The sequence below is a fragment of the Macaca thibetana genome, chromosome X (genome assembly GCF_024542745.1).
Source record: "Macaca thibetana thibetana isolate TM-01 chromosome X, ASM2454274v1, whole genome shotgun sequence".
In the NCBI taxonomy this organism is placed as follows: Eukaryota; Metazoa; Chordata; class Mammalia; order Primates; family Cercopithecidae; genus Macaca; species Macaca thibetana.
Genome location: NC_065598.1, coordinates 68,186,559 through 68,208,587, shown reverse-complemented (window position 1 = coordinate 68,208,587; position 22,029 = coordinate 68,186,559). Strand labels below are relative to the sequence as shown.

General features: G+C 48.3%; 1 protein-coding gene across 1 annotated transcript; it reads right to left on the bottom strand.

The window, feature by feature from the left end:
* Positions 1-17,610: 17,610 nt before the first annotated feature.
* On the bottom strand, positions 17,611-21,542 carry LOC126946235 (uncharacterized protein CXorf49). Its single transcript, XM_050776366.1, has 6 exons — positions 20,138-21,542; positions 19,408-19,564; positions 18,786-18,862; positions 18,452-18,497; positions 17,867-17,908; positions 17,611-17,760 (listed from the first exon to the last, which is right to left on the bottom strand). Exons 1-5 carry the CDS (start codon positions 21,359-21,361, stop codon positions 17,868-17,870), a joined length of 1,545 nt encoding a protein of 514 aa, XP_050632323.1. The 5' UTR covers positions 21,362-21,542; the 3' UTR covers positions 17,611-17,760; position 17,867.
* Between the last annotated feature and the right edge of the window lie 487 nt (positions 21,543-22,029).

Genomic DNA, 22,029 nt, shown 5'->3' with positions numbered 1-22,029 from the left:
AATAATAAGAGCTATTTATGACAAACCCACAGCCAATATCATACTGAATGGGCAAAAACTGGAAAAATTCCCTTTGAAAACTGGCACAAGACAGGGATGCCCTCTCTCACCACTCCTATTCAACATAGTGTTGGAAGTTCTGGCTAGGGCAATCAGGCAAGAGAAAGAAATCAAGGGTATTCAGTTAGGAAAAGAAGAAGTCAAATTGTCCCTGTTTGCAGATGATATGATTGTATATTTAGAAAACCCCATTGTCTCAGCCCAAAATCTCCTTAAGCTGATAAGCAACTTCAGCAAAGTCTCAGGATACAAAATTAATGTGCAAAAATCACAAGCATTCTTGTACACCAGTAACAGACAAACACAGAGCCAAATCATGAATGAACTTCCATTCACAATTGCTTCAAAGAGAATAAAATACCTAGGAATCCAACTTACAAGGGATTTAAAGGACCTCTTCAAGGAGAACTACAAACCACTGCTCAGTGAAATAAAAGAGGACACAAACAAATGGAAGAACATACCATGCTCATGGATAGGAAGAATCAATATCGTGAAAATGGCCATACTGCCCAAGGTAATTTATAGATTCAATGGCATCCCCATCAAGCTACCAATGAGTTTCTTCACAGAATTGGAAAAAACTACTTTAAAGTTCATATGGAACCAAAAAAGAGCCCGCATCTCCAAGACAATCCTAAGTCAAAAGAACAAAGCTGGAGGCATCACGCTACCTGACTTCAAACTATACCACAAGGCTACAGTAACCAAAACAGCATGGTACTGGTACCAAAACAGAGAGATAGACCAATGGAACAGAACAGAGTCCTCAGAAATAATACCACACATCTACAGCCATCTGATCTTTGACAAACCTGACAAAAACAAGAAATGGGGAAAGGATTCCCTATTTAATAAATGGTGCTGGGAAAATTGGCTAGCCATAAGTAGAAAGCTGAAACTGGATCCTTTCCTTACTCCTTATACGAAAATTAATTCAAGATGGATTAGAGACTTAAATGTTAGACCTAATACCATAAAAATCCTAGAGGAAAACCTAGGTAGTACCATTCAGGACATAGGCATGGGCAAAGACTTCATGTCTAAAACACCAAAAGCAACGGCAGCAAAAGCCAAAATTGACAAATGGGATCTCATTAAACTAAAGAGCTTCTGCACAGCAAAAGAAACTACCATCAGAGTGAACAGGCAACCTACAGAATGGGAGAAAATTTTTGCAATCTACTCATCTGACAAAGGGCTAATATCCAGAACCTACAAAGAACTCAAACAAATTTACAAGAAAAAAACAAACAACCCCATCAAAAAGTGGGCAAAGGATATGAACAGACATTTCTCAAAAGAAGACATTTATACAGCCAACAGACACATGAAAAAATGCTCATCATCACTGGCCATCAGAGAAATGCAAATCAAAACCACAATGAGATACCATCTCACACCAGTTAGAATGGCAATCATTAAAAAGTCAGGAAACAACAGGTGCTGGAGAGGATGTGGAGAAATAGGAACACTTTTACACTGTTGGTGGGATTGTAAACTAGTTCAACCATTATGGAAAACAGTATGGCAATTCCTCAAGGATCTAGAACTAGATGTACCATATGACCCAGCCATCCCATTACTGGGTATATACCCAAAGGATTATAAATTATGCTGCTATAAAGACACATGCACACGTATGTTCATTGCGGCACTATTCACAATAGCAAAGACTTGGAATCAACCCAAATGTCCAACAGTGACAGATTGGATTAAGAAAATGTGGCACATATACACCATGGAATACTATGCAGCCATAAAAAAGGATGAGTTTGTGTCCTTTGTAGGGACATGGATGCAGCTGGAAACCATCATTCTTAGCAAACTATCACAAGAACAGAAAACCAAACACCGCATGTTCTCACTCATAGGTGGGAACTGAACAATGAGATCACTTGGACTCAGGAAGGGGAACATCACACACCGGGGCCTATCATGGGGAGGGGGGAGGGGAGAGGGATTGCATTGGGAGTTATACCTGATGTAAATGACGAGTTGATGGGTGCTGACGAGTTGATGGGTGCAGCACAGCAACATGGCACAAGTATACATATGTAACAAACCTGCACGTTATGCACATGTACCCTACAACTTAAAGTATAATAATAATAAATAAATAAATAATAAAAAATAAAAAAAATTAAAAAAAATGTGCAAAGGATCTAAATAGATATTTCTCTGAAGAAGACATACAAATGGCCAACAGTTATATGACAATGCTCAACATCGGGGCCGGGCGCGGTGGATCACGCCTGTAATCCCACCACTTTGGGAGGCCGAGACAGGCGGATTGCGAGGTCAGGAAGTTGAGGCCATCCTGGCTAACATGGTGAAAGCCCTTCTCTACTAAAAATACAAAAAAAATTAGCCGGGCGCGGTGGCAGGAGCCTGTAGTCCCAGCTACATGGGAGACTGAGGCAGGAGAATGGCGTGAACCTGGGAGACGGAGCTTGCAGTGAGTGGAGATCACGCCACTGCACTCCAGCTTGGGTGACAGAGTGAGACTCCGTCTCAAAAAAAAAAAAAAAGAAATGCCCAACATCACTTATCATCAGGGAAATGTCACAATGAGCTATGACTTCACACCTGGTAAAATGGCTATTATCAGAAAGATAAAAGAGAACAAGTGTTGGCGAGGATGTGAAGAAAAGAGAACCCTTATACACTGTTGGTGGCAATGGAAATTAGTACAGCCACCGTGCAAAACAGTATGGAGACTTTTCAAAACACTAAAAATAGAAGTATCCAGCAATCCCACTACTGGGCATTTATCCAAAAGAAAGGAAATCGGTATATCAAAGAGATACCTACACCCCCATACTTATTGCAGCACTCATCACAATAGCCAAGATATGGAATCAACCTAAGTGTCCATCAGTGGATGAATGGATAAAGAAAATGTGGCATGTATACACAGGGAATATGATTCAGCCACAAAAAGAATGAAATCCTTTCATTTGCAGCAACCTGGATGGAACTGGAGGTCATTATGTTAGGTGAAATAAGCCAGACACAGATAGACAAATACCTTATGTTCTCACTCATATGTGGGAGGTAAAAATGTTGGTCTCACAGAGGCAGAGAAGAGAGTGATAGATATGAGAAGCTGGGAAATGTGTGTGGATTGGGGGAAGGGGCGTTGGGAAGAAGAGAAGTTGGTTAATAGGTATAAACACACAGTTAAAAAGGAATAAGTTCTAGGCTGGGCATGGTGGCTAACACCTGTAATCCCAACAGTTCAACAGTTTGGGATTCCGAGGCTGGCAGATCGCATGAGCTCAGGAGTTCCAGACCAGCCTGGACAGTATAGCGAAACCCTGTCTTTAGGAAAAAAAAAAAAAAAAATTAGCCGTGCATGGTGGCATGTGCCTGGCAGCCTCCCAGCTACTCTGGAGGCTGAGGTGGGAGGATCACTTAAGCCCAGGAGGCTGAGGCTGCAGTGAGCTGTGATCACGCCACTGCACTCCAGTCTGGGGCCTGTCTCAAAAAAAAAAAAAAAAAAAAAAAAGGAATAATCTCTAATGTTCAACAGCAGAGTCGGATGACTACAGTTAACAGCAATGTATTGTATATTTCAAAATAGCCAGAAGAGAGGACTGGAAATATCTCCAATACTAGGAATGAAAAATATTCCAGGTGATGGTTACCCCTCATATCCTGACTTGATCTTTACACATCCTATGCACGTGACACAATATCACATGCACAGCATAAATATGTGCAGATATTATGTATCCATTAAAGTTAAAATTAAAAAGATTATCCATAGCACTGTCATTTGATTTAGTAATCCCACTACTGGATATACGGCCAAAGAAAATGAAATGAGTATGTCAAAAATATCTGCACTCGCATATTCACTGCAGCACTGTTCACAAGAGCCAAGACGTGAAGTCAACCTAAGAGCCCATCAGATGGTTGAATGGATAAAGCACATGTGTGTATGTACACACAGTAGAATGGTATTGAGTGTGTTTTTTTTTTTTTTTTTAAAAAGGATATCCTGTCATTTGTGACAACATGAGTGTGAATCTGGAATACATGATGTCGAGTGAAATAAGCCAGGCACAGCAAGACAAATACTGCATAATCTCACTGGGATGCGGAATCTTAAAAAAATCAAACTTTTTAGAAACAGAGAATAGAATGGTGGTTACCAGGGTCAGGGGCTGGGAGGGATTGGGGAGATATTGGTCAAAGGATACAAAACTTCATTTAGACAAGAAGTCTAAGTTCAAGAGATCTATTGTAAACATGGTGACTATAGTTAATAATAATGTATACTTGAAAAATTGTTAAGAGGGTAGATTTTAAGTGTTCTCAGCACAAAAGATGAAAGGTATGTGAGTTCATCCATATTGTAGTTAGCCTAATTTAGCCATTGCACAACGTATAACTATTTCAAAACATCATGTTTTACACTATAAATGTATATGATTGTGTCATTAAAAATAAACAGAGGCCGGGCGCGGTGGCTCAAGCCTGTAATCCCAGCACTTTGGGAGACCGAGATGGGTGGATCACGAGGTCAGGAGATCGAGATCATCCTGTCTAACACGGTGAAACCCCGTCTCTACTAAAAAATACAAAACACTAGCTGGGCGAGGTGGCGGGTGCCTATAGTCCCAGCTACTCGGGAGGCTGAGGCAGGAGAATGGCGTGAACCTGGGAGGCGGAGCTTGCAGTGAGCTGAGATCCGGCCACTGCACTCCAGCCTGGGCGACAGAGCGAGACTCCGTCTCAAAAAAAATAAAAAATAAAAAAATAAAAATAAAAATAAACAGAAATAAAATACAAAGAAATGAAATAAATTCCATTTGTCCAATAAAACTGATGTGATCCTGGTGAAGATGTGCAGAAACTGGAACCTTTGGGCACTGTTGGTGGGAATGTAAAATGGCACAGCTGCTGTGGAAAACCGTGTGGCGGTTACTCAGAAAACTAAAAATGGAGTTACCCGGACCTTATGCTATGAAATGAGACAGTCACAAAAGGACAAATACTACATGATTCCACCTATATACGGGATCTAAAATATTCAAACTCAGAAACGGAAGGTAGAGTGGTGGTTTCCAGGGGCTCGGGGGCAGGGGAAAATGAGGAGTTGTTTACCGGGTATACATTTCAGTTTTGCACTTGAAGACATGCTGGAGATTGGCTGCACAGCAATGCGAATATACTTAACACTACTGAGCTGAAAACTGAAAAACGCTTAAGATGGTAAATTTTGTGTTCCGTGTATTTTAACATAACTCAATAGAAAAGTGGTGTAATTTCTGTCTCTTGAGTGGGTGTCGGGGGTGCACGACAACATATTCAAGCTTATGTACAAGGCGTTTGAGGTCGGGGCATGGAAACATTGAGGTCGGGGCATGGAAACATACTGAGGCATTGTGTGTATGTTGTTTGTGCATGAGAATGAAACTCCTTGACCCTGAAAACAGGACGGGCAGTGGAGTGTGTGGTGTGATAAGGAACGCTGAAAACAGCCTCCCGAGAATGCGGTTTGAGTGCTTTTAAAAGGTCACAGGTGTCTCACGACCAGACCTCAAAAAAGCCATCTAGTGGATGTTTGTGGTTTAACAAGCCCTTTCAATAAATACTTGGCGGACAGATGCTGGGCGGACTCTCTGAGAAGAGCTGCCCCTGGCCCCGCTCAGCTGGAATTGTCTGAGAACTCATTCTTGGCGTTCACTGCAAGCTATAAGCTCTGCAGTGGGCCCTGAAAAAAAATATCGATACTACGGTGACTCCCATATGTATTTCTTCAGCCCAGATCCAGACCTTTGTCTGCTCAACTTCTCCACGGGGATACCTAATAGACATCTCAAATTTAAATATCCAAAAGCAAACTCCTGACATTAAACACAAGAAGCAAGAAATATGAACATATTTTCTGATTCCACTAATACAAAAGTACGTAACAGTCAAGATCAAATCATATTATTATTTCTTGAATTTAACTTTTAAGTTCAGGGGTACATGTACAGGTTTGTCACATAGGTAAACTTGTGTCGTGTGGGTTCTTGTAGAAATTATTTCATCACCCAGTGATTAAGCCCAGTACCCGTTCGTTATTTTTCCTGCTCCTCTCCATCTTCCCACCCTCCACCGTCCGATAGGCCCCAGTGCGTGCCGTTCCCCTCTTTGTGTCCCTGTGTTCTCATCATTTAGCTCCCACTTATAAGTGGGAATATGCAGTTTTTGGTTTTCTGTTCCTGCATTAGTCTGCTGAGGATAATGACCTCCAGATCCAACCATGTTCCTGCAAAGGACCTTATCTCATTCTTTTTTATGGCTGCATAGTATCCCATGGTGTATATGTACCACATTTCCTTTATCCAGTCTACCATTGCTGGGCATTTAGACTGATTCCATGTCTTTGCTCTTGTGAATAGTGCTGCAATGAATATACACATGCACATGTCTTGATAATAGAATGATTTATTATATTCCTTTCGGTATATGCTCAGTGATGAGATTGCTGCACCGAATGGTATTTCTGTCTGTAGGTCTTTGAGGAATCACCACACTGTCTTCCACAATGGTTAAACTAATTTACACTCTCACCAACAGTGTATAAGTGTTCCTTTTTCTCTGCAACCTTGCCAGTATCTATCATTATTTTACTTTGAAATAATAACCATTCTGACTGGCGTGAGATGGTATCCGGTTGTGGTTTTGATTTGCATTTCTCTAATGGTCAGTGACGTTGAGTGTTCCTTCACAAGATTGTTGGCTGCATGTATGTCTTCTTTTGAAAAGTGACTGTTCATGTCCTTTGCACACTTTCTTTCTTTCTTTTTTTTTTTTTTGAGATGGAGTCTCACTCTGTTGCCCAGGCTGGAGTGCAGTGGTGCGATCTCCACTCACTGCAAGCTCTGCCTCCCGGGTTCACACCATTCTCCTGCCTCAGCCTCCTGAGTAGCTGGAACTACAGGTGCCCACCACCACACCTGGCTAATTTTTTTGTATGGTTGTAGTAGAGACGGGGTTTCACTGTGTTAGCCAGGATGGTCTCGATCTCCTGATCTCGTGATCCACCCGTCTCGGCCTCCCAAAGTGTTGGGATTACAGGCGTGAGCCACTGCACCTGGACTGCCCACTTTTTAATGGGGTTGTTTGGTTTTGTTCTTGCACACTTGTTTAAGTTCCTTATGGATGCTGGATATTAGACCTTTGTCAGATCCATAGTCTGCTAACGTTTTCTCTTATTCTGTAGGTTGTCTGTTCACTCTGTTGATAGTTTCCTTCAATGTGCAGAGCTCTTCAGTTTAATTAGACACCATTTGTCAATTTTTGCTTTTGTTGTAATTGCTCTTGGTGTCTTCATCATGAAATCTTTGCCCATTCCTATGTCCAGAAAATGATTGCCTAGGTTGCCTTGCAGGGTTTTTATAGTTTTGGGTTTTACATTTAAGTCTTTAATCCATGTTGAGTTAATTTTTGTATATAGTGTGATATAGTTTGGCTGTATCCCTACCCAAATCTCATCTTGAATTGTAGCTCCCATAATCCCCACGTGTTGTGGGAGGGATCTGGTGGGAGGTAATTGAATCATAGGGGCGGATCTTTCCTGTGCTGTTCTTGTGATAGCGAATAAGTCTCCTGAGATCTCATGGTTTTATAAAGGGCAGTTCCCCTGCACATGCTGTCTTCCCTGCCGCCATGTAAGACACAGCTTTGCTCCTCCTTCGCCTTCTGCTGTGATTGTGAGGCCTCCTAAGGCATGTGGAACTGTGAGTCCATTGAACTTCTTTTCTTTATAAATTACCCAGTCTCAGGTATGTCTTTATTAGCAGCAAGAGAACTGACTAGTACCTGGTGTAAGAAAGGGGTCCAGTTGCAATCTTCCGTGTATGGCTAGCCAGTTATCCCAGCACCATTTCCTGAATAGGGAATCCTTTCCCCATTCCTTGCTTTCATTAGGTTTGTCAAAGACCAGATAGTTGTAGGTGTGGGGCCTCATTTCTGGATCCTCTGTTGTTTTCCATTGGTCTCCATGTCTGTTTTTGTACCAGTACCATGCTGTTTTGGTTACTGCGGGCCTGCGGTGTAGTTTGAAGTCGCATACCGTGATGCCTCCATCTTTGTTCTTTTACGCTTAGGATTGCCTTGGCCACTCAGGCTCTTTTTCAGTTCCATATGAATTTTAAAATAGGTTTTCTTGTACTGTGAAGAATACCAAAGGTAACCTAACAGGAATCGAATTGAATCTGCAAATTGCTTTGGGCAGTATGGCCACTTTAATGATATTGATTCTTCCTATTCATGAGCAGAAATGTTTTTAAATTTGTTTGTGACATCTCTGATTTCCTTGAGCACTGTTTTGTAGTTCTTCTTGTAGAGATCTTTCACCTCCCTGGTGCGGCGTATTCCTGGGTATCTTGTGTGTGTGTAGCAATTATGAATGGGACTGTGTTCCTGATCTGGCTCTCTGCTTGACTGTTGTTGGCGTATAGGAATGTTAGCAATTTTTCACATTGATTTGGTATCCTGAGACTTTGCTGAAGTTGTTTATCAGCTTGAGGAGCTTTGGGGCTGAGACCGTGTGGTTTTCTATATTTAGGAACATGTCCTCTGCAGGCAAACTGTACTATTAAAAGAATGTAATGTAGGACATAGGACAGAAAAACATAGAGAAAACAGAGGAAAGGATGATCACAAAAGTAAATGTGTTGGTTTCCTCTTGAAGGAGGAATGAGGCTGAGATGAGGCAGAGACACCCCAGGAGCTTTGGGGAATGCTGGTGGTGTTCTCCTCGGTGACATGGGGGTGTTTCCGTAGGGGTGCCTTTGATGATCACTTATTAAACAATACACACATATTGTGAAGTTCTCTCTATGTATGTTACATTTCAAAATAAAGAGGGGCAAAATTGCATAACAAATAACACACATTTGTAGTTAAACACTTCTCACAACCCACTGACCTGGAAATGACTGATTGCTTTTCTGTATGTGTAGTTTTCCACTTTTAAGGATGTTCTACAAATGGAATCATACATTATACAGCATTTCGTATTTGGTGTCTTCAGCACAATGAAATACATATAAGACCTGCAGAACTACAGTGTACTGTTTCTAGATCTCAGTACTCAATACGTGCTTTCATCACTTCACAACAGTTCATTCGCAGTAGATTGGTTTTCTAAACTTGTATATATGTATAGCATGCTTTATAAATATCATATGATATTTAACTTTATGTAATTAGTTATATCTTGGTAATGGACTTTTCTTAAAAATGGATAGTATCCCTAAGAATACCCCATACATTTCCACTGCAAAAAAAAAAAAAAAAAGGGAATTCCATCATATGAATATACCACAGTTAACTGACAAAAACTACGAAGGTGAAAATTTGCATTGTTTTCCCTTACTGTTGTTGCCTTAATTTCTTTATCTCAGGTCCTAGGTCCTCCACCCCTGAGAATAAGTGGATGGGGAAGTGACAAATCTCCCGTGAGAAAAATGTAGCAAGTGCATGGGGTTCCAGCACAAAATCACAAATTCTGAATGAAAACTTACCACCCAAATATAAAATATTTACCAAAACATCAAAATTAATATCACAATTATGTAAGCATCATTCCTATGATGTTCGGTGAAGTCTATGAGAATTTGAAATCAAGCTATCACTATCAATAAACTGATACTAGTACTCGCAAGGAGATCTGCTATAAATAGAGAAAATAAAATGTTGGTTATCCTTCTGGTTATAAAATACTTACCTGTTTAATGCAAGGTTACTTCCGTTAGCACTGGTTTTTCTCGGCTTATGGTGGTAAGCACCACACAGAAAGGAAACATCACAATCGATGCGCACAGTTTAATAAATGATTATCAAGTGCACCTGTACGGAAACGTTCCCCTAGGTCCCAGAGGAGAACACCGCCAGCGTCTCCCAAAGCCTCCTGGGGTGGCCCTGCCTGAGCTCAGCCCCACTCCTACCGCAAGGGGTAACCAACATCCTGACTTTTCTGATTGTCCTTTCCTTGTTCTTCTCTATGGTTTTATACCCTAAGTACGCATTCTTCAACAAGGTAGGTTAGTGTTGCCTGTCATTTGAAGTTATAGGAATGGAATCCTTAAACGTGCCCGTGTTGTCCCTTGCTTCCTTCACTCGATATTATCTTCGTAAGATTCGCGCCTATTATTCCATGGAAGAGTACTCTGTACTTTTCCATTGCTGAAATACTATTCCGTTGTATTAACATACCGTGATGTATTCATTCCGTCCCATGAAAGTTGCGATTTTCACGGTTTCCCGTGTTTGGAACTGGATGATCACAAAAATACTACTCCTAAACCCTTGTCGGCACAAGTAAAGGAGTCCTGAGAGGGACGTGTAGGCTGCTAAAAGCATATGTTTAAAAGAGGATCACAGACAATTAATGAGAAAATGTTCAAAAAAGAAGCCCAACATAAGACCAAGGAAAGTAGAAGGAAGTCATCAAGGTAAAAGCAAAAATCAGTGAAAGCGGAAAGAAGCGTAAGAATCACAAAACCAGAAGTTGGGTGTTTGGAAGAGGAATGAAATTGGTACAACTCTTGTGAGACTAGTCAAGAAAACAAGGGAGAAGGGCACCGCTATCAGGAAAGAAAAGGGAGAGATAACCACAGACGATGTTACGTCTGTTCTCATGTTGCTGTATCGCAATACCCAAGACCCAGTCATTTATAAAGACAAGAGCTCATGGTTCTGCAGGCTGTATGGGGAGCATAGAGGCTTCTGCTTCTGGGAGGACTCAAGAAACTTGCAATCATGGCGGAAGACAAAACAGGAGCAGGTACATGTTACATGATAGGAGCAGGAGCAAGAGAGAGAGAACAGGGGGAGGTGTCAACACTTTTAAATGAGCAGACTTACGGCAACTCACTCACGACCACGAGGACAGTACCAAGTGGATGCTGCTAAACCACTCCGGAGAAATCTAGCCCCGTGATCCAGTCACCTCCCACCAGGTCCCACCTCCAACATTAGAAGTTACAGGTTGACACGAAACTTGGTGGGGACACGGTTCCAAGCCATATCATATGCAGACATCCAAAATATAGAAAAAGGATATTGTGGGGGAACTGGATATTCACACAGAGTGCCCATGCAGTAACAGCACATGGCTAATTCAATACAAAGAGAAGATGGCACTTTCACAGTGGAGTAATCTGGAACAGCGCCCTGACCACATGGTCAAGATGAACATCACCAGTCATGAGACAAACCGACATGGAAAATCTGCTGATGTTATGCCCTGAGAAGGACAGCACGTCTGCTATGCAGTAGTCCTGCCAAAAATGTTAAACCTACCTGAGTCTAATTACAAGGAAGCCATTTGACAAACCTACGTTCAAGGGCTTCCTGACAACGACTGCACTGGTTTAAAGCACACTTTAAAGCAGGTGGATCACGAGGCCAGGAGATTGAGACCACCCTGGTTAACACAGTGAAACCCCGTCTCTATTAAAAAATACAAAAAATTAGCTGGGTGTGGTGGTGGGCGCCTGTTGTCCCCAGCTACTTGGGAGGTTGAGGCAGGAGAATAGTGTGAACCCAGGAGGCAGAGCTTGCAGTGGGCTGAAATCGCACCACTGTGCTCCAGCCTGGGCAACAGAGTGAGACTCCATCTCAAAAAAAAAAAAAAAAAGTACTCCTTAAAGGACACTGAAGAGACCTGGTGGGCCGAGAACCATGGCTCACGCTCGTAATCGCATCACTTTGGGAGACCTAGGCGAGTGGATGGGGCTTGCCTGTAGTCCAAGCTACTCAGGAGGCTGAGGTGGGAGGATGCCTTGAGCCTGGAGGCCAAGGTTGCAGTAAACCGGGTTTCCGACACTACATGCCAGCATGGGCGACAGAGGGAGACCCTGTCTCAAAAGAGACTTCACAACTAAATGCAAAGCATGGTGTTTGGTTGGAAAGAGAATTTTGTTAGAAAGCAGCTATGAGGGATACTATGGGACCATGGGGAAAATCGAAAATGTTTCATGTGATCATACAGTAAAAAACTGTGTGGTCTCAATGTTACATTTCCTGAGTGTCATGATGTCATTAAGGTTTTGTGGGAGACCATGCTTTCTCGTAGGCGATACATGCTGCAGTATTTATGGATGATGGATCTAAATGATTCAAATGGATCTCAAATGATTCCACAAAACAATTTCCAAAAAGAGTACACGCATGTGGCCTGCGCGGTGGCTCAAGCCTGTAATCCCAGCACTTTGGGAGGCCGAGACGGGCGGATCACGAGGTCAGGAGATCGAGACCATCCTGGCTAACATGGTGAAACCCCGTCTCTACTAAAAAATACAAAAAACTAGCCGGGCGAGGTGGCAGGCGCCTGTAGTCCCAGCTACTCAGGAGGCTGAGGCAGGAGAATGGCGTGAACCCGGGAGGCGGAGCTTGCAGTGAGCTGAGATCCGGCCACTGCACTCCAGCCTGGGCGACAGAGCGAGACTCCGTCTCAAAAAAAAAAAAAAAAAAAAATACAAGCATGCACACAGGCTCAGAGAAAGATGGGGGCATGGGATGGAGGGAGGGATGAAGCAAATGTGAGAAAGTGGTAACAACTGGAGGGTGCAGTTGAAGAATATACGTAGGGGTGCTCCTTGTGCTTTCCCTGCAACTCTCCTGTGGTTCCAAAATAAAAACCAATGCAATCTGGGATGAAGGGGGTATTATGGACCATTTTATTCCAGTCAGTTTGAAAACAATGCAAAAGGTCACCAATCGGTAGGAAACCAAACCCACCAAAACGAACGCAAGAAGGCACGGCCAACCTAAACTGTTCCAGAATCATTACAGAAAGATATCAGTAGTTAAAGGCTTTCCACGAATAAACTCCAGGATTCCCCACCACATTCTGACAAACATCCTAGGAACATATATCTTCCATTTGACACAAACTTGTTCAGAAAATTGAAAGGGAGGGGCAGGGCGTGGTGGCTCACGCCTGTAATCCCAGCACTTTGGGAGGCCGAGGTGGGTGGATCATGAGATCAGGAGATCGAGACCGTCCTGGCTAACACGGTGAAATCTCGTCTCTACTAAAAATGCACACACACACACACACACACACACACACACACATATACAAATTAGCCGGATGTGGTGGCAGGCGCCTGTAGTCATAGCTACTTGGGAGGCTGAGGCAGGAGAATGGCGTGAACCTGGGAGACGGAGCTTGCAGTGAGCCAAGATCGTGCCACTGCAGCATTCCAGCCTGGGCGACAGAGCAAAACTCCATCTCAAAAAAAAAAAAAAAAAAAAAAAAAGAAAGGAAGAAAGAAAGAAAAAAAGAAAAGGAAATTGAAAGGGAGGAACAATCCTCCACTCACTATATGAGCTTGGCATAACCTCGATACCAAATCCTGCAAGGACACCTAGAGAAATATTGCAGATCAATCACAGGCTCATGACATATAAGTAAAAATCAGAACCAGAATCTTAGCACACGGAAGCCTACAGGATATGAAAAGGAAAATACCTAATGTGGCATGAGTAATATCGGCTTCATCCCAGAAATACTAACTTAATTTCCCTTCAGAAAATACAGTGGTACAATTCTCCACATTAACAGATTCCGGGAGAGAAACACGCTCCTCGTAGTCACAAAAGGTATTATCCATTCAAGATGTCATTATCCATTCGAGATGTATTGCTGACATTATGTTTTTCCTAAAAAGTTAGGACTATTGGGCTATAACTTACTCAGAGGTCTATGAGATTTTGTAAATGCATACAGCAATGGAAACACCAGCACATTATATATAGATACAGAGCATCGCCATCGCCCCCAGGTTCCCTCACGCCCTCTGGTAGTGAACTCCGGGTCTTAACCCTCAGATCCTGGCAACCACCAATCTGTTTTCTGTTCCCAGATTTTTGCCTTTTCCAGAATGTCATATAAATGGAATCACACAGTACGTAGCATGCGTATTTGGCTTCCTTCAGAGAAAGACACTCAGACCGCAATTCTCTAAAGGTGCAATGTACAGTTTCATGACCTGGATAGTAGTTACCTGGCTTGATCACCTTATACCTGTCAAATGGCCGGCTTCTGAGTTATCCTCGTGTGTGTGTGTGTGTGTGCGTGCGTGCGTGTATGTGTGAGAGAGAGAGTGTGTATGTGTGGGTGTCTGTGTATTATGTTTCAAACATACATATAATTTTGCATTTAACTGCTTCTAACTTTTATATGTCGGTGAGGGTTATTAAATGGCAATTATTAATACTTAAAGGAAAATGAATGATTATTGGAAAAGTCAGCAGAGTGATTTCCTCTGGCGTGTGCAAAGGGGGAGGTAGTGATCGGGATGGGGCAAACAGGAGGGTTCCAAAACCCTGCCAACGTTCCGTTCCTTGCTCTGCATGGTAGTGACCTGGACTTCAACATTGCACAACCACACGGGTGCCGTTCACGCTGGATCACGAGAACGGGGCATCCTGGGATCCCACAGATAGAGTTTGCACGGCCACCCTGGTGGCCACAGCCTACGCGGCTGTACCTGGCAAACACTGTTGGCCTCATCCTTTGAGGAAAAGGATAATGAGAAAATGTGTGGGGAAAAGGAGGAGTTCTTGGCCTGGAGGCTGAGGACAGATGTGCGTGAAGTTGTCCGAGTTCTCCCAGGAGTGTGTTCCAGGCGGGCTAAAGTTCATGGCTGTTACTCACCATGACCACCATGATCCTATTACTGCCATCTCACGTCCCCGTGTGCGGTGCCCTGGGCCTCTGCCACACCCTGGAAGGCCACCCTTGGGGACTGTGGCTGGCGGGCGTGCTAGGAGACTTGCACACCTTCGGCCCTAGCTGGAGTCTGAGGAGGAGACGCTCTTTTCTGCCAACAGAGTAAGAGGTCTCATATGGAAATGTACCTGTGGCAGCCCTGGCACCGGGTGTAGGTGGGATTCTGCTCAGGGCTCCGCCACTGTGGCTGCATGGAGAGCAGGCAGGCAGGTCGCCAGACCTCCGGAGCCCGTCTGAGCTGAGTGGCAGGACAGTGCAGGAGGGGGTCTAAGGCTCTCCAGGCCGGACCCCACATTCCTCTTGGTGGGAGAGATTGAAGGAAAAGGCAAAGCGGGACACTGAATGAGGGGAAGTGCTGGACCTCCTCCTCTCCACTGGGGCCCAGGTGGATTCCTCTAATCCGAGGAGCCTCGGATTCTGCACTTATTTCCCCTAGAACGGGAAGGCTCCGTCTGACCATGGCCTGGGGTGTAGACGTTACAGCTCCATTATTGTGCGGGAAGTGGTCTGACTATGGAACCGAGGTGGTGTGCTGAGAGGCGGGACTGGCAAATCCAGCCACCGGGGGATGGGTTCACGCCTTCCACGACTCCGTCCACGGGCTTCTCCCCTTCCACACCCTGTCGACCATGGCCCATTACCCCCCGGGGCAGTGACCGTGGCTGGAGTTCCGCCCCTACGAGAACCTGCGTAGATGTCTCTGGTGGCAAAAACCCCAGCTGGAGAGTCCCTGACACATGTCTTCCCCCAGACACCAGCCCACTGTGTTATCCCCCAAGAAACAACCACCTGTGTCAGGGTCAAAGCCTTGGCCCGAGGAATTAAGCCAACCCTCTCAGGGGAGGTGTTGGATTCCGATGGGGCAGGCCCCCACCAGCGTTCCTTTTCAGGTCTGAAGCCTGTGATTGGCCCACCACGTGCCTGATGGTCCCCCTCACTGAGCTCACACCATGGGCCCACAGGGAGACACAGAGGGGGTATGGTGGAAGGCAGATACCGAGCCCGACCAGCTGTCCCAGGGCAGTCCCTCCTACCCGCTTTCCATCCTCTCTGTGGGCGTCCTGCCCATGTCTTGGTTAGCGGGTGTCATGGCACCCTCCCATGGGAGCTCCCCACTTCCTAGATGAGGCGCCAACCAGCGACTCTGAGGTATTATCACTGCACCCACACACGGGAGTGCTGAGATATCCCATCTGTCCCACGGAGGATCAGCAGCCTACTGTGGCACCTCCAGCATTCCGAGAGCCCCAACAAACCGTCCCTGTGTTTGGCGATGTCCCCTTCGTCCCACTCCACGACCTCCTAGGTGTTAGATTGAACACCTCTTGTGAAAGGTAGATCCCAGCCCTGCTTTAGCGAATTCGATCCTTCACGGATCCTTCACCACTTCTTCCACTCCGTGAATCAGCCCATTCTCCCTCAACAGAGAGCACCCCCGATTAATTTGATTCCCAAGCGGGTGCTTGCAGGTGCACGCACACACACATACACATGCTAACCTTGAATGGTATCTGTATTTCTCCTGTCTTTGTTCAACACCCTGTCTCTTGGCGATGGGAGCTGGCAGAACCTACACACACCTCCTCACTGGAATCGGAATCTGTGCCCAAAGCTGGGACCTGCCCAGCCCAGGATTCTGGCTGAAGGAAGGAGGCAATCCCAACCGTCATGGAGGATGAAGGCAGAACAGGGAGCTTGAGGAAACCTCCTGTGGCCTCGAGAGGTGGTTGGGAAGACTGACCAGGGACACAGAAATATCATGTCCACAAAAACCTGTTGGCCTTGGGGGTGGTGACATGGTATTTCATAGGGACCATCAAAGAGCCAGGCCTAGCATCCACACTTGCCCTGGAAACCAGCTGGCCATTTTCAAATCAATGGTATGGAGCCCACCGGCTGCAGAAGGGGCTGCTGGCTGCGAATGGACACCAAGGATGTGGAAGCCGCCTTCCGCGTAGCTACTGGCGGGCAGTTTCCACCAGGTTGGCCCACAGGCACCAGAACAGACTCAGTGCCCCTGCCTCCAACCAAGAGACTATCTTGCCCTTTTCTTCCGCACTCCATGTATCTTCCCTTTGGCTCAGCTTCCCACCAGGATGTGGTTTCTGTCTCCACCTGGCTACTGAAGCTAAGGAGGAGATCTGACAGAATTTGGTAACTAAGGTTCAAAGGTGAGGGCTAAGAGGAACTGAGGATGCCAAGCGGGTTTTTGCCCCAGATGACCTGACCCTGTGCATGGTGGCACCGGAGGGACATAACGGCTCAAGAAAGAGGACTGGGTCCCTGAGGGGCGGCGAGGAGGATGAGCTCCGTCGTATTCCTCAACAGCATGGAAATAACCATGCAGGAAAGGCCGCCGGCATCAAGCCACGGGGGAGAGCAACGATGCTCACGATGGAAAGGATGGTGAGAGGGCAGAACAGAAACAGTGAACCGCAGGAGGAAAGGTGAGAGAGACAGGGGTTCTGGAAGGAGGCCATCAGTTCCTGCTGAAGGGGAGGGAGAATAGCACTGAAGAAGGGGACCTGTGAGAACCCAAAGTGGGAGGAGAAGAGGAGGGACCATGAGCAAGGCGTGTAGGAGAAAGGCAGGAAATGCTGCTGTGGCTGGGCAGGGCCCCCACAGCACCTAGACCCAGGGCACTATGGTGAGCACCAGTGCAGGGCTGCTGCTCAGGGGCCGGCCCTGGTGTCCCGCAGGGTCCTGGGGAACAGTTCTTCAAGCGCCAATGAACCGGGCAACACCCTGCAACCCCCAACACTCCCAACAATCGCAGAGAGGGCAGACCACAGGCCACAGAATATGAGAACAACTTTATTTCAAATTGCTTTGAACTGCGTTGGGAAGGGGGCAAATGCAGTGCAAGAGAGGAAGCCCTGGCTTAACAGGCAGCTCCGGAGCTCCAAAGGTGGCAGCTGTTTGTCTTGTAGGAAGATGCTGGCTCCAACCTGTGAAAGAGAGCAGGCTCAGGGACGGGCCCCCAGCCAGGGCCAGCCCACAGCCCTCCTAAGCTACCGGGATTGTGGGAAGGGGCATGGTGTGTGCAACACTCACTTCAAAGCTCCTGGATCTTGTCAGCGAGGAACTGCATGGCCGCTGAAAGAGAGAGGCAGAACCGGGCACTCCAGACCCAGGGAAACAGAAACCCATCCCATGCCCCGGTGGGGAACTTCCTAGTCCTGCAACCAGAAACCCCACCAACCCTGGGACTGACTCACCCACCCGTCACCTGGATTAAATGTGGAAATGCCTTCTAAGCGGGAAAGTGGTTCTCAGGTGCTGGGCCATCCCAGTACCGTCCAGAACATGTTTCAAAGACAGATAAGCCAGCCAGCAAACACCATACAAGTGGTACCAGGCAGTAGTTAAAGGGGAAACACCGGCAGTATCTCTAACCGTCCTAAGAGAAGGAGAGTTCTGGGACTCGTGGACAAAGTGTACACGGAGTTCAGATGACACATTGTTATCTGTGCACACCCCTAGCTGAAAAGGCACAGAAGGCCCAGGTTGGCTTGATTCTCCTCCCCACAGGAAAGTCAGTCCCAGTGATGCTGCCTGTACCTGTAGCCCACCCCCGCCCCCCACACCTGCAGAAAGACACCGCTGTCCATCCCTGCCCCAGCCAGGGCTCCATCATACCTAGCTGCTGTGTAAGTTCATCAATTTCCCTCTGCAGCCAGATGCACTAGACCAGCAGACACACCGGGGGGGAAAGATAAATGGTTAGTCAACTCTGGCCTCCTCTCTCCCCAGCCTCCCTGCAGCCCCCATAGCCTGCAGCCCAGTGGCGACGTGGGTTGGCACAGAACCCTCAATGGAAAGGAGGCACCCTCTCTCCGTGGGGTGCAGAAGGTGGAGACGTGTGGCGGTGGGGGCGGGGGGGGGGCGGCGGACACAGAAATCAGTTTAACCTGGACACGGATCCCACCATCTAGTGTGGACCTCTATTTCTAGGAGCCACACAAAGCATTACCCGAGGACAGTCCTGGGCTCCCGGGGCCTGCTGCTGCCTTTCTGGTCTTGGGGGATGGACAGGCGGCTGCTGGTCACCTGAAAGAGAACACAAAATCCAGCTTCCAAGCCTCCCAGTGAGGTGGAAAAGGCCTAGCAGGGTCTAAAGTGAGGCAGCATCACCCTCTGCTGGCAACACATTGCCCCTGCTCTGCCCAGCAACTCCAACCCCGCTCTGGGACTGTCTTCACTGTTCCCCAGTGTGAGCCCATCTGCACCTGTGGTCCCCTAGCGTTGTGACTCCGGGTTGGACTCCAGCAGCAGCGCGGCAGCCACAGCCAGGCCCTGGGAGGGCCAATGTGGCTGAGCAGGACTTAACAGAAAAGGGCTCCGTACCGCCGAAAGTCTCCTTCCAGAGTTGGAGTTTGGGGCACTGCTCCAAATCGCCCCCCACCACACAAACCCCACTCAGAGAGGACGATGTGGCTTAAAGCCAGCCCTGTCGACACCCCGTTTCCCATGGGACAGCTGCCTGGGTGGGCAGGGAAGTGTGGGAACAAGGCTGAGCCCCCATAAGCGACAGAGCCAGAGGTTTCCCTCCCGACCCCTCTCCCCTCCACCCCTATCAAACCCGCAAGACTCACCGGAGGGTGCATGACGTCTGGGCAGGAGGCCACCCAGGCTGTAGGCCGAGGGCTCTGAAGTTCCCGGAACTTGGGGAGCTCTGATGTTGGGGTCACCGCTGCTGAGTTCTCCACGACGCATGGACAGGCGAGGCAGCCCTGGCCTGTGTGTGGGAAGCTAAAACAGAAATTTCTGAGTCGGGCTGGCGGTTGGGGCAGGCGGTGAGTACATGTGGGAAGGGGTTGTGGTAAGGTGGAGACTCCGGAGCCTAATCTCATTAGCACTTTCTCCCTCAGTCAGCCCCAGGCCAGGAGGCAGAGCCCAGCCAGGGAAAACACTGGGGATACTGAGATAGCCCGGGCCGCCTGCCAGGTGGGCCGGGCAACAGCTAGGGAAGGAGGAATCAGGAAGTTGATGATCCTAGACACCCCAGCTTTGCGGCCCACACTTTAAGGCATCACCCGATCCAAACCAGCTGCCAGCCCTGCCTTCCATCCCAGCTCCTCTCTGCGGGCGGAGGCAGGACTCCTGCAGTGTCCGGAGGCATGGCCATCACACAAGAAGTGCCCCCTTTAACGTGTGCCCCTATGATGAAGACCGCCATCGGGCATTCTAGTGTCCCTAGGCTCCCGACGACAACCCTCGAGCAAGGGACAGAGGGGACATGGGTGAACAGGGGTGTGCTGGAACAGAGGAGGTGTGGGGGGAGGAGGGTAAAGAGGGAGAGGAGGGCGAGAAGGGCCTACTTACTTGGGCCTTTGGGACCTCATCTCGATTTGGGTCATTATCTTCTCTGGCCGCAACCTGGGACTCCCTGGTCTTCCTTCCTGCAGGTTTCTTCCCAGGGCCTCTGTGCTTAGGCTTTTGTGGTTTCTTGGACATCCCGTGTGGCTGCACACCGGAGAATGGCGGGAAGGTGGCCGGCTCCGGGGGAGCGGCTGAGAGTCTCTTTCCGCAGGCAGGAAAGGCTCTCCCCGGAGCCAGTTGAGAGGCACCTCCTGGGGACTTCTTCCCCTGGGCCATCTTCCTCCTTGAAAGGCCCTGGGGCAGGGCCCCTGCAGTGGCAGCTCCTGAGCAGCTGGGCCTGGCCTCCACCTTTCCCCAGGCCCTGCTCTGCATTTTCTTCTGGGGAGAGTCCTCCAGCTCTCCCACAGCCGGCCTCTCCACGACTGGAGTGAGTCCGCGGGGAGCAGAGGTCAGGAAACGGCCCGGCACGGGCCGGTAACTCTCCTTGCAGTGGAAGCCTGCGTGTCTGGATGTGTCTGCTGCCTTCTTGGGGCTGCCGGGCTTGGCCTGGCTTCCTTTGTTGCGGCGAATGCCCACCCTCATCAGTGGTAAGCCGCTGCTCTCATCTGCGGAATCAGAGTCGTGGGTAGACATCCTGGTGGGGCCTTTCGCAGAGGGCTGCTGGGGATCCACGCGGAGGCTCCATCTGCTCTTCGAGCCCCTTTCCGGGTTGTTCCAGGCCTGCACTGGCCCAGGACCACAGAGGTGGAGACGGTCGGCAGAGGCCTGCTGCCGTTTTCCGGGGCTGGGGCCCAGCGCGTCTCTCCCACTGGGACCCACCTCCAGGTCCGCCCAATTGTCAGCCGACCCTTCGGCAGCGGCGCCTTCTAGGAACGGCTGTCCCTGGACGCTGGGCGGCGGCACGATGGCGGCTGGTTCTTCAGCCAGGTAGAATGAGTAGTCCACAACGTCCCCTTGGTCATCGATCGGGGTGCCTGGCCGTCCTTCCCGGCCCCAGAGCACCACCCTTCCTTGCTCTATCAGTTCGCTCTCAGACTCAAAGCTGAAGCCCTCCGGATCTGTGAACCCGCTCTCTCCGTCGCCATCGCGGCTGCCCTGCACCCCCAAATTGAGGCCGTGGCTGTGGTCCCCTGGGGCTCCGGGGCTGGCCGTGTGGGAGCCAGCCTGCTCGCCACCCTCCAGGTCGAAACCGGCCCCACAAACGGATACCTTGTCGGGGGAGCTCATGGCGGCAGTCCCGGCAGCCTCGGCAGCCTCAGCTGTGGGGAGATGGTCGTCCTGGTAACGGCTGGAGGAGAGAGCTGAGCCCAGCCAAGCCCAGCTGAGCAGGCCACGCGACAGAAACAGTGAGGCTTTCGGGACACCGCCACCCTCACCCCAGGCGGAAGTACCAGATGTCCCCGGCAGCCAGTGGCTTCCTCGTGCCCTTGACGCCAGCACCGAGCCTTCTCATTGGTCCCCGTCTGCCAACCAGCGGGCCCTTTGTGGGGCGAGGTGCCTGAGCTTTAACCAATCGGGACACAGGCTCTTGGTTTGCCTCGACGCCCGTCATTTGACTGGGTGGCTGCACTCTGCTTGGGTCTTGGGGCCAGGGGGCACTGTCGCTCTTGATCGCCTCTTTCTTTCTGTCCTTCCACCTCTGGCCGGGCACCTACTTTCCAAGGAGAGCCACATCTCTGAGCCCCAGTGACCCATCTGTAAGGCGGGGATTAAGGGGAGAGCTTCCCCCAGCTCATCAGCTTGGGAGAGTAAACGTTGTGCTGCACGCAAAGCACCCGGTGCACAGAGAAGGTCTCATTGCAAAGTAGGTTCCTGGCCAGAGGCGGCAGGAGAGCAAGAAGGAGGTGGATCGAGAGCTCCAGTGCACCCTGGCCCCAAGACAAGACCAGAGGGCA